General features: G+C 44.9%; 2 protein-coding genes across 2 annotated transcripts; both read left to right on the top strand.

The window, feature by feature from the left end:
* The first annotated feature begins 607 nt into the window (after positions 1 to 607).
* Positions 608 to 2,163, top strand: LOC135624979 (WD repeat-containing protein LWD1-like). The gene has a single exon (XM_065129155.1). It carries the CDS (start codon positions 676 to 678, stop codon positions 1,795 to 1,797), a length of 1,122 nt encoding a protein of 373 aa, XP_064985227.1. The 5' UTR covers positions 608 to 675; the 3' UTR covers positions 1,798 to 2,163.
* Positions 2,164 to 10,483: 8,320 nt separating this feature from the next.
* On the top strand, positions 10,484 to 12,335 carry LOC135624980 (BOI-related E3 ubiquitin-protein ligase 1-like). Its single transcript, XM_065129156.1, has 4 exons — positions 10,484 to 10,715; positions 10,856 to 10,941; positions 11,036 to 11,400; positions 11,506 to 12,335. Exons 1-4 carry the CDS (start codon positions 10,660 to 10,662, stop codon positions 12,055 to 12,057), a joined length of 1,059 nt encoding a protein of 352 aa, XP_064985228.1. The 5' UTR covers positions 10,484 to 10,659; the 3' UTR covers positions 12,058 to 12,335.
* The last annotated feature ends 1,877 nt before the right edge of the window (positions 12,336 to 14,212 follow it).

Here is a 14,212-nt window from a genome sequence, read left to right on the forward strand (position 1 = left end):
TGGGGATAAATTGACTATAGATATTTTATTTTCATAACTATAAAGATGTTAATATAATTTTTTAAAATACGTGGATCGAGATACTATATAATATATAATTAGCCTGGTACCGGAACACCTTTTTTTTTTCTTTTGTAAGTCAGTGTTCAATCTGGAGTCTTAATTGGCAGATGTAGAAGATGATTCGCATGGAAATCATATGAGGAATTGGTCAAGAACTTTTATCTACTGGGTTAATCAGTTGGTAGAAGACTACTACCTCTTCATCGAATACCTTGACGGCAAGATGACCGACAACCCATAGGGATGCCCTTGGATTCTGCAATAAAGGAGAATCACCGGATCACATGCGAGCGGAGTCCGGTTCGAACACCCAGGTATGCTGCTGAGCTCAATGGGTTCACCAAGTGTTCAGCTTAGTGCAGTCGGACGCGAGAGTTTGTTTCGGTTCCGAAGCCGGCGTTTCGGATTTGAAGAGCAAATGACCCAATTAACCGCGAAATTTTCCTGACATAATTGTCGTCTCTGCCTTCGCCATCAGCGTAATCACATCAAATCATATCATAAACCTCTACCAAATACAGCCTGCTCCAATCGGGCAATACCACAAACATTTAATCCTCGTTGCGGTCTGCACTACCGGGCGAGTGTTTGGAGAAGGGAAGAAAGGTGACCATGGGGCGAAGCGGCGGCGCCGTGGAGGTTGGGGAGCGCGGAGGGACACCGGATCGCCGGTCTTCGGAGGGGGACGGGGAGGATGAGCAGCAGAAGCAGCAGCGGTCGGAGATCTACACCTACGAGGCGCCGTGGCACATCTACGCCATGAACTGGAGCGTGCGGCGGGACAAGAAGTACCGGCTGGCGATCGGCAGCCTGCTTGAGGGCTACGGTAACCTGATGGAGATCGTGCAGCTGGACGAGGCCACGGGGGAAATCCGCTCCGACCCGGCCCTCTCATTCGAGCACCCCTACCCCCCCACCAAGGCCATGTTCGTCCCCGACCGCGACTGCCTCCGCCCGGACCTCCTCGCCACCTCAGCCGACTTCCTCCGCATCTGGCGCGTCGCCGACGACTCCTCCCGTGTCGAGCTCCGCGCCCTCCTCAACGGCAACCGCAACTCCGAGTTCTGCGGCCCCCTCACCTCCTTCGACTGGAACGACGCCGAGCCCCGTCGCATTGGCACCTCCTCCATCGACACCACCTGCACTGTCTGGGACATCGACCGCGAGGCCGTCGACACCCAGCTCATCGCCCACGACAAGGAGGTCTACGACATCGCCTGGGGCGGCGTTGGCGTCTTCGCTTCCGTTTCCGCCGATGGCTCCGTCCGCGTCTTTGACCTCCGCGACAAGGAGCACTCTACCATCATCTACGAGTCCGCGGAACCCCCCGGTGCACCACTCGTCCGCCTCGGATGGAACAAGCAGGACCCCCGCTACATGGCCACCATCATCATGGACAGCGCCAAGGTCGTCGTGCTCGACATCCGCTTTCCTACTTTGCCCGTCGTCGAGCTCCACCGCCACCAGGCCAGCGTCAATGCCATCGCCTGGGCTCCCCATTCCTCGTGCCACATCTGCACCGCCGGCGACGACTCCCAGGCCCTCATCTGGGACCTTTCATCCATGGGCAGCGACCAGCAGCCTGCTGCCTCCACCGCCGCTGCCGAGGGCGGTCTTGACCCCATACTGGCCTACACCGCTGGGGCCGAGATCGAGCAGCTGCAGTGGTCCTCCTCCCAGCCGGACTGGGTGGCCATTGCCTTCTCCACGAAGCTTCAGATACTTAGGGTTTGACGGCCTCACCTTCAATCAGAAAACTAATCGAAAAAAAAAAAAAATCTGTTATATTCATAATCAGTATCATCCTCGTCTTATTCGTTAATGTTTTACTACGCTTGTGGTGACTGATAACAATAGGTTTGTCAAAGAAAACTAGAAGGGAAGGTAGGTTTCGCCTTGTAGGTCTACATGTCTACGATAGTAGCTACTGAGTTTGTCATCTGAAATTGCATTCTATTGAGTAGGGATGTCATTGGCTCCACCTTCAAGGGTTTCTATTGTTCTCATGTGCTGAGTATATATTACTTGTTGGTCCTCTAAGATTGCTGATCTTGGTCGGATGTTATCTTCATCCTATCTGAAACTCATATTTGTTGCTTTTGTTATGCCTCTACTTAACTTTGAGTAATTCGTTTAGAATGGAAGGGTTACAATGCTTTAGTTTTTCATGTGATGATACTCTAAATTAGAAGTAACTGTAAAGTTTTATGGTGGAAGAGAGGAGCGTATCATTTCTGTTTGGTGCTTCTGCTTTATGCTAGAATGATGAGTTAGATGCATCATTTTTCTAGATGAGTGGGGCTTTTTACCTATTAGTAGAAAAGCTAAACATGATATCAACTGTATAAAGTTTTTGAACGATAATCATGGAATGGCTTCGAAATGCTTGTCTTATTTCTAGATAGTTTACTAAGAAGCTAATAAGGTAGGTAAATTGTTGATCATTCAAGTGGAGATGACAATGTACGACTTAGCACTCTATTGGCTTAACCTTTGTCAAGATCATATTTAGTATTAACTTTTTCAGGTCTTCCATTCAACTTTGAGGATTTCTTGAATAGTGCCTTTGTATGTATTCTAAAATTCTCTTGCTGAAAGCTAGCACCACCGGTTCAAAAATATTCAGTTTATTTTCTTCCTATGGTTGTCTGTGGGATATGTATGGAAAATGTTTGTGAGATTTGCCATTACCAACTTTCCAAACTATGATTATAAAGTAATCACAAGCCATAGGTTTGGGATCTGCTCATTACACCCCTGATTTCAAGTGGCACTGGGTGATAGTGATTGATTGTCATTGTTTCACTCATTTTTGTATTCTCTACATCTTTTTCTCTCTCTCTTCATACTATGGTTGTTGCAGCAGGCTGCACTGCAGCAGCTTTTATCACTTCTCGACTGTTTTCAGCTACAAGGCCAAGCAATCGACCGAAATTAGGTTGGTTGTGTTTCAACTTGATCAGGAACGGTGTACATGATGAACCTTGAGATGACATGTTGGAATTAGATTCTTAATTTCAGCGATTCAGATCATGTACCAGTAGTTAAAACAGAGAACCTAGATTGTTTGGGGTGTGCAACAAACTAAGTAACCATGAGTTTGGAAGGGGCATGAGGAAGATTGATACTGGTTTATTGTCCTAGGTAGCCTAGTTGGTAAAGACTTCGATTGATTATCACAAGATCCTAATTTTGAATCCACTTTCATCACTCATCCTTTACCAAAAAATAAATATTGGTTTATTGTGCTAGGAAATTTCTTGAATATGTAAATTTGTTGAATAACCTAAAGTTGTAGCTAGCATGTTCTTATGTCCTTTTTGAGCATCAATAGTCGCACTTAAATCATCTTGGATGTTCAGGAATGAGTAAATTTATGATTTTTAACCTTAATGATGTGGCTAGAGTGTTCTTTAAGACCTCTTTGGTCATCTAATAGTAGCTCACTCAGAAAGATTTTGTTAAAGGGTGAATAGTTTGGTAGACACTTGTTTCAAGCTAAAATGTTGTATTGTCTATGCATCTTAAGAAATCATTTTTTAATCTGTCATGGAGGATTATACTTGCAGATGCTATTTCTTATATTTCTGCGCTTGAAGGCTTGGCCCCATCTGGTGACAAAAGTAAGTTAACAGGGAATGTACTTTGGCATGACTGTGAGGTTCGAGGGTTGTTCAATCACTTGGGAGTAATAGTTCTATATCCTATGTTAATCAGTTTGACAGTCTAAATTGAGTACTAGAAGAGGTTCTAGGTATTTTGGTTAGGATTTAATGAAACATAAGAATGCATTTTTCTGCCTTTACCATGTGTTTCGCCATCCAAATTTAAAGTGTAAGAAAAATATTTAAGGGAAACATGTATGTAAGACATTCATCTTCATCATACACTAATATAGATAGAAACTTTTTGTTGTCACCTTTTCTACTGTTATTTTAGTCACTTTATGTGGTTGGTTATGTTCCTTTATATGCATGTACAATATGCACAAGCTCGCGTGTCCTACGGTCTTGATATCCTAGTCAAATAAACAAAGAAGAAAAGCTTGTATATCATATAGTCTTAAGTTAAAAAGATACCGAGCGGAACCTGTTTTGAGCAATTTGTTCTATAGCTTGAAATTAAAAGGACTATATCATGTGATGTTCCATGGAAGCAATGGTCCGAAGCTCAGTATTTGATGGTCACATGTTCTAGTAGAATCAAAACATTTGTTCATAACCTTCTGTTCCTGTCATCTGAGTAAGGTCTACTCAGTATTTGGTAATTTTTATGACTGAAATTGATAGTAGCACTTGGTGCTGAATTTGTACCATAACATGATAGGTATCATTTCTTTTTATTCGGGATGATTTTTCATTAAAGCAGGTCATATAAGCGATTCTTGATGTAGTCGATAGGGTTGTTCCTTTTTCGATATTTTATTTAGTGATTGCTGTCTCAGATATATCGACCTATCTGAACATGGATCATTTAATGTCTTGCTGCCTGTTTTCTTATAGTCTTGTGCATCATTGTCTTCTCGAGTTCCAGAAGATGATTCTTTCTTCTTCTTCTTCTTTTTTGTGTCAAGAGATCCAAGTAAAACATCTATTAGCATTTCCTCTGATACTTATTTCTGCAATGGTTGTAATTCCGCATATTTTCTGACAGACATGTTGAATCTCATAATGGTATGGCTCACTATGCTCGATCGGAGATATACATATTAGCAATAGTCTCTTGAAATGTCAGTATTTGAACTCACAGTTAGTGGCTTCTGTAGTTCGAGAAGTATGTTTGATTTCAATGTCAAGTGCCACTGTTTTGGTGGGACTTGAAAAGCTGTCGATACATATCGAACTCGTCAGGACTTTTGATTTCTTGGTCAGTTTTAACTATCTACCCACCCTTCTTTAACTTGGTTCTTTCATATGGTGACGTTGGCTTTTGGTTCACCAATTGTGGATGTACGTATATGGAAAGTATTGTTTAAGAAGCTTGCTATTGGTATTGGCAACTCCGAATTCGCTATTGCCAACCCTTTCGCTATAGCTAATATTTCAAAAAATAATAAAATATAATTTTATTATTTACGAACTCTTTGTTATCAATCATATCTTTATTCCTATAACCCTTTATTTTATCGTTGGCATCGACATCGTTTCTTGTCACTCCATTGCGGAACAAGAACAAGAGGACATTTATGCTCGTTCGATATTGTTTGTCGGGAGAAGAAAAGAAAAGAAAGATGATGAGTCGTTTGCAAAGATATATTTTAAAAAATATTAAAAAAATAAGATTATAAATAATTAAAAAAAAGGGGGTTAGATTAGAAACCTTCTTTTTTTTAATTAAACGAAAGAAAAAAATTGACACCTGGAAAATGTTGTTGACTGGTCAAACTTTAGCTTGTTTTCAACTACGTGCCAAAAGAGTTTGAGGTCAACGTTGCTGTCTGCCACGCTGCTGCGAAAAGAGCTGAAGGGAATCACCTCCTCTTGTCTGTCATCGACTGTGGATGCATCATCGACAACGGCGATAGGTGATGATGGATGGCGAGGTTAAGGTAATGGCGGGGGTGGGCGGTGCAGCGTTTGGTCTGGCATGGTTGGCGACGACTGGGAAGCAACCCATCTCCCGGAATCGGAACGGGAGGCAACCTCGGTAACTTATTTGGTTCTTCCATGATGCTTCTGACAGAATCCCTGCCTCTCTGTTTTGGCTGTGGCGCTCGTCGGTATACGTTCCTTTGTCCTTCTCCAACACCTGCCTGCCGGTTCTTCCCGCACTTCTCGAGGGGAAGACGACCGTATCCTATCCTGTGAGGAGGCTGTGGGCTCCGTGGGGTTATTGTTTTTTTCTAAGGATGCAATCGTTACATTCATTGCTGCTTCTTAGTAAAGTCGATTGACACGTATCCTAGTGACATATATATATATATATATATATATATATATATATATATACATATATATATATATATATACATATACATATATATATATATACATATACATATATATATATATACATATATATATATATATATATACATATATATATATATATATATACATATACATATATATATATATATAAAAGTTTATTCATTATCAATTCAACTTAAATATTTTGATTAATGGTTTAAATCAAACGAAGTTGATAGTCTAATTAACCCATGAGACTCGAGTTTTGATATTTGGTATCATCTAGTATTTGAGCGTGATGAGGAGACTCGAGTAGGAAATAGCACGTGCACTATATTAGGACATGCTCTGGGTTATGTGTAACACTCCTGATTAGTTCCACATCAAAAACGAATAATATTAAAATTGATTTATAAGTATACTATTATCATTTTAATTAGTGGTTTAGATTAAACAAAGTTGATAGACTAGTTAGCCCATTAGACTCGGGTCGTGATATTCAATACCACATAATCGTTACCAGCAAAATGTAAACATTTTTTTTACAAAAAATAAATAATAAAAAATCCTCATAATTAGTTTTATAGATGAGATATGATCACTATATTATTAACCGTGGCATGATCCTATGTTCATTAATAATGATGTCATCATCTGATTAGCATATAACCTAAATGTTATCGAGTCAAATGTTCCATCAACTCATCTTTCAAGATGTGCTTAGTATGTTATCTAAGTTGACAATGAATGATGTGCTTAGAAAACCTCAGTGCATGCACATCCATGTTTTCTGAGACGTGTCCCTCTGTCTCAATTCCAATCGGAGTTCGAATGGGGAAGACTACGGCGAGTCCGACATCAAAGAAGACAAAAACATAAAAATAGAAGATGTTGGAGGTCCACCCACTTGAAATGGTGGGTGGTGGAATGCGACATGGATTCCGAGACGACGACGACGACGAATACCAATACGGTGAACTTTCTTTCGCCCGGCGACTTTTGTGCCCATTTATGTATGTTGGGAAGATGGGGAAGGTGAAGTGGTTGGGTGGGGACATTCTTCTCGCCTTCGTATAGTTTCATTGGGTGTTCCAAGCAATTCTTATGGCGTTCCTTTTCTTCCCCAAGTCAAATATCGTGCATCAAAAATGTAGGTAGGTCGTTCACCTAAAGCTATTGTTGGAGTAGGTTTAGAGTGTACCGAAAAATCTTTGAATGCAATGATCAGAAAAGATAAAATAATTAATATTAATGATATAAAAAATATTAAAAAAATTAATAAATATTATAAATAAATATTTAAGTATTTCGAACTTATCTAAATGATGATGAAAGATTCATGTGATCGATCCCAAACAAATAAGAGTTACGATTTTATCGTTGTTATTATCATTATTATAAGTTTAGAGTTAATCAATAATTTATCAAGAATCGTAAAAATAAGATAAAATATTAGTAATTAAAAGCTTATATTTATATTGATCACTTATGATAGCTCTCGTTATCGATTGTTGTCCCGGTGGTCAATCGTCTCGATTCGATGAAAAAATTGATTTTTTTTTTTTTACGTGTGATAATTTCGCATGTAAGACAATTGTAAACATCCAAAATGTGGTTTCGAGAGATAGCATCGAGCTCTCGATGTCCCTCCCTTTAATGTTATTTAAAGTATAGTGAAGAGAGAGTTTAACCTCACGGACTTTTTTCTATGTACATATTGTCGATCCGTAGTTTAGAGTGAATAATAATTCTATCATCTTATAATATCTCAAACTTATCTATTTTTTCTCATTTTGTTACTAAATCAATCTCATAATTTAGCTTTGATTATAGAACGGCCAAATGAAGAGTTTAGCTTTGACTGAAACTGGACTCGTAATTTAACTAAGACCTTTAACCAAACATAACATCTAAATCACAACATCGGATTTATATGATCTAAAAGTATAATAGGAGTTCGATGAAAATCTTGATTTTTCTGTGTGGATTTAAGTAAATATTATATTTTATAATTATATTTCTTCTAGCATCAAAGTCTTCTAACTACATAATCATCACCACATCGTCAATCTTTTTCATTGAAAACTACTTTCGAGATCAAAATCGTGTTTATCCGATCTAAAAGTGTCACATCGCCCGGTAAAGATTCGGTCCCTTGTTTGCATCAATAAGCAGCTAGCTGTAGTCAACGGTGGAGCAAATCTAGAACGCAAACGTTGGCCACGAAGTCAATGAAATCTCTATCCGTCGAGAATCGAAGTCCGTAGGTTGCTGTTGTTGTTATCGTCGTATTGGTTTGCAGCGTTTGCTACGATGCTTCGGCGTGGGAGAGATGCACAAGTCATAGAAGAACGTGTTCTCGTTTCTGTGTTTTATCGAATCAAACACATGTAAAGGTCATTATTAGACTGGGAAGATTCAACTCAGTTCTCACGTACGAAAGCAAGCGGCGAGAGAAGACCTCAAAGGCCGTGTCTCACATGGCATTCCTGCGTCCGGGAAATTGTAGGGGAAGGGAGAGGAGAGTGGGTTAAAAAAGCAGGCAACAGGAGAGGTGATGGCGACAAGAGACTGAGTACAGACTCTCTCTCTCTCTCTCGACAGGCTCTCCACCTTGCACCATTAAGTTGATTCACCCGGGAGCTGTGACCGAGCGAGATAACCTGTTTGCATCATGCCAGAATGGTGACACCCTGAGCTAACAGCTACGTCTGGGCTTAGGCAGACGGTCGGAGCACGACAGAGGAGGCGTAGGCTCCATTTGCGGTGTTGCATAGTTATGGACGACAGCAGCAGCAGCAGCAGCAGCAGAGGCGCCATTAATGGAAAAAGGCCCATCAGGTACATGGTGATACTGTTTATGGAATGGGAAGGTAAGGCCAGGGATGACGGGAAAGGGGAGGGGAGGGATGAGGCGTTGCAGATACGATATGATTTGATGACAATAACAATTCAGGCGAGACTGCGTCGTTCACTTGTGTTACTACTGCCCGCCAGACCAAGAAACGTAATCCCCGTGGCTTTTCCTCGTTCGACGCGCCCAACTCCTCCTTTGGGGCACCGGGCACCGCCGTGCGTGCCGCCCGAGGCGAACGCGTCCGTAACTATTGAACTCACTTGCGGTCACACTGGGCTCGGTGCACAGTGCACGATGCAGCGGCCCCCCCGCTTGACTTTGCTCATCGGTTCTTGATAACAGTGGATTTTGCTGGAATTCTACTGCTCCCACGCCGGAGAAAAATTACAAAGGCAAAATAAGAAACTGAGCGCCCTCAGAGATCCCTTTTCGAGCAGCGCTACAAAGTACGGACTTGCGCGGGGGTGGGGGGAGTGAGGTCCCCTCTCTGGCTTGACATGCGTTGGAGGGGGACACTGCTGTCAGCGGTCGTTTCTCGCAACAGTCCCGACACTAACAACGCTGTCCCCGGTGCATAGCGTTGCAGGTGACTTCCCTCTGCGTTCCTTGTATCTCGTAGTGGTACGACTCCTCAGGACCATGAATCATCTTCATCATAGCACCGAGTATTTTTGGTACCAAGCAAAACACGGTGGAGAAGAGGGCGAGGGTGGTGCGTCGTAATTATGAGGCTACCCTCGGATGTGGTCTCTTACCTGTGCCTCGGTTGTCACGTTATTCCCATGGGGGGATGCGGCGGGCACCGGTGCTCCCTCGCGTGTTATGGTGGTCCAGCTGGACGGAAGCAGACGTCGTCGTCGGTGGGGACGGACGAGACAAAACACACAGGAGCGTCGACCCAAAGTTGCCGATGACATGTATGACAATATGCTAAAGTGAGATTGATCTGATACATGGAATCTCCCCCCTCAGTCAAAAGAAAAAGGGAGGGGGGGATCGGACTCCATTAAGAGAACGGGTGCGACCATACTTTATTTTCCTGTCCTAGCTTTTTCCCGGGTGGACATGTGGATATATATATATATATATATATGGCTTGGGAAATTTATATCTGGCTGTTGATGTACTCGTCCCCCGTCAACCGATTCCGACGGCAGGCATGAGGATCTCGTTTCCTCCCACCCACTTCCGTGACAGAGGGGGGAGGGGGGAGGGGGGAGGGGGGAGGATTCGCTGGCTGTGCGTTGCGGGCGTCTCCGCATCCCCGTCCGAGCCCCGTTGCAACGCCAGATTTGACCGTCCATTGCCGCATTCATATCCGCAGCTACGTCTCCTCCTCCTATTACTAAATAACCGACCCCCTCTCACTCCGTCAATTGATTGAAATCGAAGAATAGCTGCAACAGATATAAAACATGGATTTAATAACCCATTCAAACCCCCATATATGCCCGATTTGCCTGCGTGCCTTATAATGAGATTGTCACTGCCCATAAAATAGTGTCGGTTCGTTTTCTCAGGCAGCTATTATGGTTTGTATATGCGTTTAGTTTATTTTGGTTTGTGGCTTGCGTCTTTTTCCTACGTGGACCCCTCTCTTCCTCTTTCTCTCTCTCGGATGATATATATACATATACATAGAGAGAGAGAGAGACCCAAACACAATATATATGTGCCACGCCCATTCTTGTCCCACGCCATTTGGTTCGCTCATCCTTCCCTCGCCCTCAACCCGCTCCCAACGCGCGCTCTGACCATAAGAAGAAGCGACGCCCGTAGCAACCGAAATCGTCGTGGTTGTGGGGTGGGGGGGTTTCGGATCTGGCAGTGATGGCCGTGCGAGCCCAGTATCCCGCCAACGCCTTCTCCCCCGATTTCCGCTACCGGTGAGCCATCAGCGCTTCTCCTTGCCCCTTCTTGGAGCGCTTCTCTTGGATTCCTTATCCCGCTCTCTTCCATTTAAGATCCATCCCTCTTCCTCTCATGCCCTGTTCCTTCCTTCGTTTGGTGCTGTGGTTGGTAGCAGAGCAAGGAGCGGTGCGCTGGATGACCCTCTGATGATGCAAGAGCCTCGCGATCTCCTGCAACTCCATGGCAACAACCTTGGCACAGGTGAGCCTCCCTTTCTAGCCTTTCTCGGCTTTCTTGCTTCCAGACCGCGGTGTGATGGGATCGCTGATTGCAACCGTCATTGTGGGTGATGCAGGGGAGCAGCAGCGACAAATCTTGAACAACGCGGGGGTGTTCAGCGACCGCCAGAGCGAGCTCACGTGCAATGCCTCAGGGTGCAGGAAGCGGTCGCGGGAGGAGTCCATGGTGCTGCCTGGTCTGCACAACCCTGCCCTCTCGACGCTGTTCCGGTACCCTAACGCGACGGCGGTCCCGGTGAAGCCCACTGCCGCCCAGACTTTCTCCGTCGGACTCCCCCATAGCCGGTCAATCGAGTCCGGCGCTACTTCTACCAGCGGTCGGCACGTTTCGTCGTCGCATGCCGCCCCCCCTCCCCCTTGCGATCTCGTCTCCCTTCTCTTTCAACAGAATACGGAAATCGACGCCCTCGTCCGCTTGCAGGTATCTCCCTATCCAATACCTTCCATCTATATCCGTTGTTGCTTTATTTCTTGAATCGACTATTTTATCTTGAAATTAATCATCATCTGTAACCGACCTCAACAGAACGAGAGGCTGCGGACTGGATTAGAGGAGGCGCGCAAGAGGCATTGCCGGGCACTTCTTACGGTGTTGGAGCAGCAGGTGGCGAAGCGCTTGATGGAGAAGGAAGCCGAGTTACTGATGGCGACGCGACGGAACGCAGAGTTGGAGGAGAAGGTGCGGCAGTTGAGCGAAGAGATCCAGATATGGTTCGCCATGGCCAAGAACAACGAAACCATCGTGTGCAACCTGCGGACGAACCTGGAACAGGTCCTACTCCAGGGCGCGTCCGGGGCCGCAGGCCGCGGTGGTCACGACGACAGCGAGGGCGGTGGCTTCCCGGCCGACGACGCCCAGTCGTGCTGCTTCGAGTTCGACGCTGCCGCGGCTCCGGCGGCGGATTCGGAGGTCGCCACGTGGCGGAGGTCCTGCAAGGCATGCGGGGAGCGGGACGTCTCCATCCTGCTCCTCCCCTGCCGGCACCTTTGCCTCTGCAAAGACTGCGAGACCAAGGCCGACGCGTGCCCCGTCTGCGGTTCCGCCAAGAACGCCTACCTCCAAGTCTTCATGTGCTGATGGCGTCGGACGCAGCAGCGGAAGGCGGTTCGTTGGGGTTTTCTTTTTGGTGGCGGTTCGTGCGGGCCGTCGGACCGGTCGAATTTGTTCATATCGTTCTTTACATTTTGGTTTTTGGTAGGGAATTCTTCTTTTTGCTGGGCGACGGTTATCGCACGTTGCCGCTTCTGTGTATGGATCGCGTACTGATAGGCTTTCGATGAAAGGTTTCTTCTCCTCTCTAAGTAACTGCACACACGATCAGATGCAGTAATGGAGGCCACCCAATTCTCTTCTCATTGCTTCTCTTCTCTTTCATCTACTTATTAACTATTAATAAGCTTTAGAATAGGCTGCAGATGTAATAGTACGCGGTAAAACGTGATGAGGGGGACCGGATGCGTGGTTGTGAAGAGGTAGAACAACGTGATAGTTAGCGGTAAAAGGTGAAGCGTTTGAACAGTGTGCTTCCACTTTGGTATTTGGTTCTTCATGTATCCCTGAGATGAGGTGGGGAGGAGAACCAATAGCCGTTACTTCTCGGAGACACGGAATTGTGGTGCTCACGAGAGCGTTTGCCGAAAGGGGTGGGTGATCGGTGGCGTGATGGTGATCTGCCAAGCATATGATGGCGCTGTGACTATTGTCATTATTGCTTTGCGTTTCTTCATTGTTGGATGTCACCTCTATTCCCTTTGAAATAATTAGTATTTTGACTCGTATTCGTGGATTAAGTTCTAAAGGCTCATGTCATGTCCACATTTCATTACGTCGCTGTTGTTGGGCTCCAACCCCTCGATGTTAAAGTCATACATGAGAGCCACACCTTTCGATGTTGCTCATCTATTAAAAAAATTATGCAGGGATCTAACGATGTTTTGATTTAAATAGTCTTAAAGTCAACAATAAATCCCACCTATCCTTTTCCATGTCATATCTTCTTCACTCTTATCTTAGTTTAGGCTTTCCCAGACCTAAACCCATATTCTTTGCACCTGTGCTTCCACTCAAACTCATTGTAGTTGCTCATGTCATGTGCAGTAGGGGAGAAAGCAGGATCCTCTCCCACAGGGCCAAGTAATCAAAGACCTACTCCGCTCCTTTGTCATGGCTCGGTGGACAAAGACAAAGGAGCGACCTTTATCTTTATCTGATGCCTCCGATTCACCCAAGCATGTTATTAAACAAGCATTTACTTCTCACCTGGTGCCCCACCTACCTCTCTCCCTTCACCGGCGTTGCCTGCACAGACTTTTTTTTTTCCCCCTTTTTCTCGGGGGTGGGGATCAGTCATCATCAAATGCTTTTGGCTTTGTTTGGATTTGATGACATAACCATAATAATAATAATAATAATAATAATAACGTGTTGGATGGTGTTGTTGGGTCCCTGCAGCTTGGCCGACTTGTTTGAACATGGAGATCAGTTGACCTATCTTGCCTGGTGTTCTGTAGCTTTTCTTTCTCCAAGTTTTTTGTCATCAGGAAGCTTGAGGCCACAGCTTTTCTTTCTTTAATCTCGCCGAGGCAGAGCAGAGCCACTGCCCTGAAAGGCACCAAAAATAAATGCACAAGTCTGCTTGGAATCCCACAACCTTCGTCCATGGAAAAGAACCTTTTCTCCCTCCCTGTGAGCTTTACTTGTGTTGGAATTTGGGCTGTCGCCATCCCCACCCAATTCCAGGGGATCACACTCGCTTGTTTCGTGGTGTTGGCTGTGTGGTCCCGCCTCATCCAAGCGAAGCAAGATATATGCTCTTTTCATGGCTTCGGACCTTAAGGCAGTAGCAGTGGTAGTGACAGCGACAGCGACAGCGACAGCGACAGACTTTATTGCTTGCACCAAAAGATTTTGACACAACTTGGGTGCCTTCTCTTTCATGCCTCGGCAGTGCATAATTATCCCGTGGAATTCTTCTCTCACAATAATTACGACGTATGAGACGGGTGGTGTGCGCCCACATGGGAGGCATATTCCCAACGAAACATGAGAGAACCAAACTCCGCGAGGCCGAAGAAAGAGTTCCCAACGTCCCAACTAGAGATGCCGCTCCCACTACACAACATCTGCTCCTTTTTATATCTCCTCCTCGGAATCAGCGACGGTCTCATCCATCATTCTCGTCGGGTTAGCCTGCAGATGCCCGAGTCCAAGTGGATAGTCTATTGACGGCATC

This window comes from Musa acuminata, chromosome BXJ2-10, assembly GCF_036884655.1.
Source record: "Musa acuminata AAA Group cultivar baxijiao chromosome BXJ2-10, Cavendish_Baxijiao_AAA, whole genome shotgun sequence".
Taxonomy (NCBI): domain Eukaryota; kingdom Viridiplantae; phylum Streptophyta; class Magnoliopsida; order Zingiberales; family Musaceae; genus Musa; species Musa acuminata.

Coding starts and splice junctions, on each gene's coding strand:
- LOC135624979 (XM_065129155.1), top strand. CDS start 676: ATGGGGCGAAGCGGCGGCGCCGTGGAGGTTGGGGAGCGCGGAGGGACA.
- LOC135624980 (XM_065129156.1), top strand. CDS start 10,660: ATGGCCGTGCGAGCCCAGTATCCCGCCAACGCCTTCTCCCCCGATTTC. Junction 10,716..10,855: donor TCCCCCGATTTCCGCTACCG/GTGAGCCATCAG, acceptor GGTTGGTAGCAG/AGCAAGGAGCGGTGCGCTGG. Junction 10,942..11,035: donor TGGCAACAACCTTGGCACAG/GTGAGCCTCCCT, acceptor TGGGTGATGCAG/GGGAGCAGCAGCGACAAATC.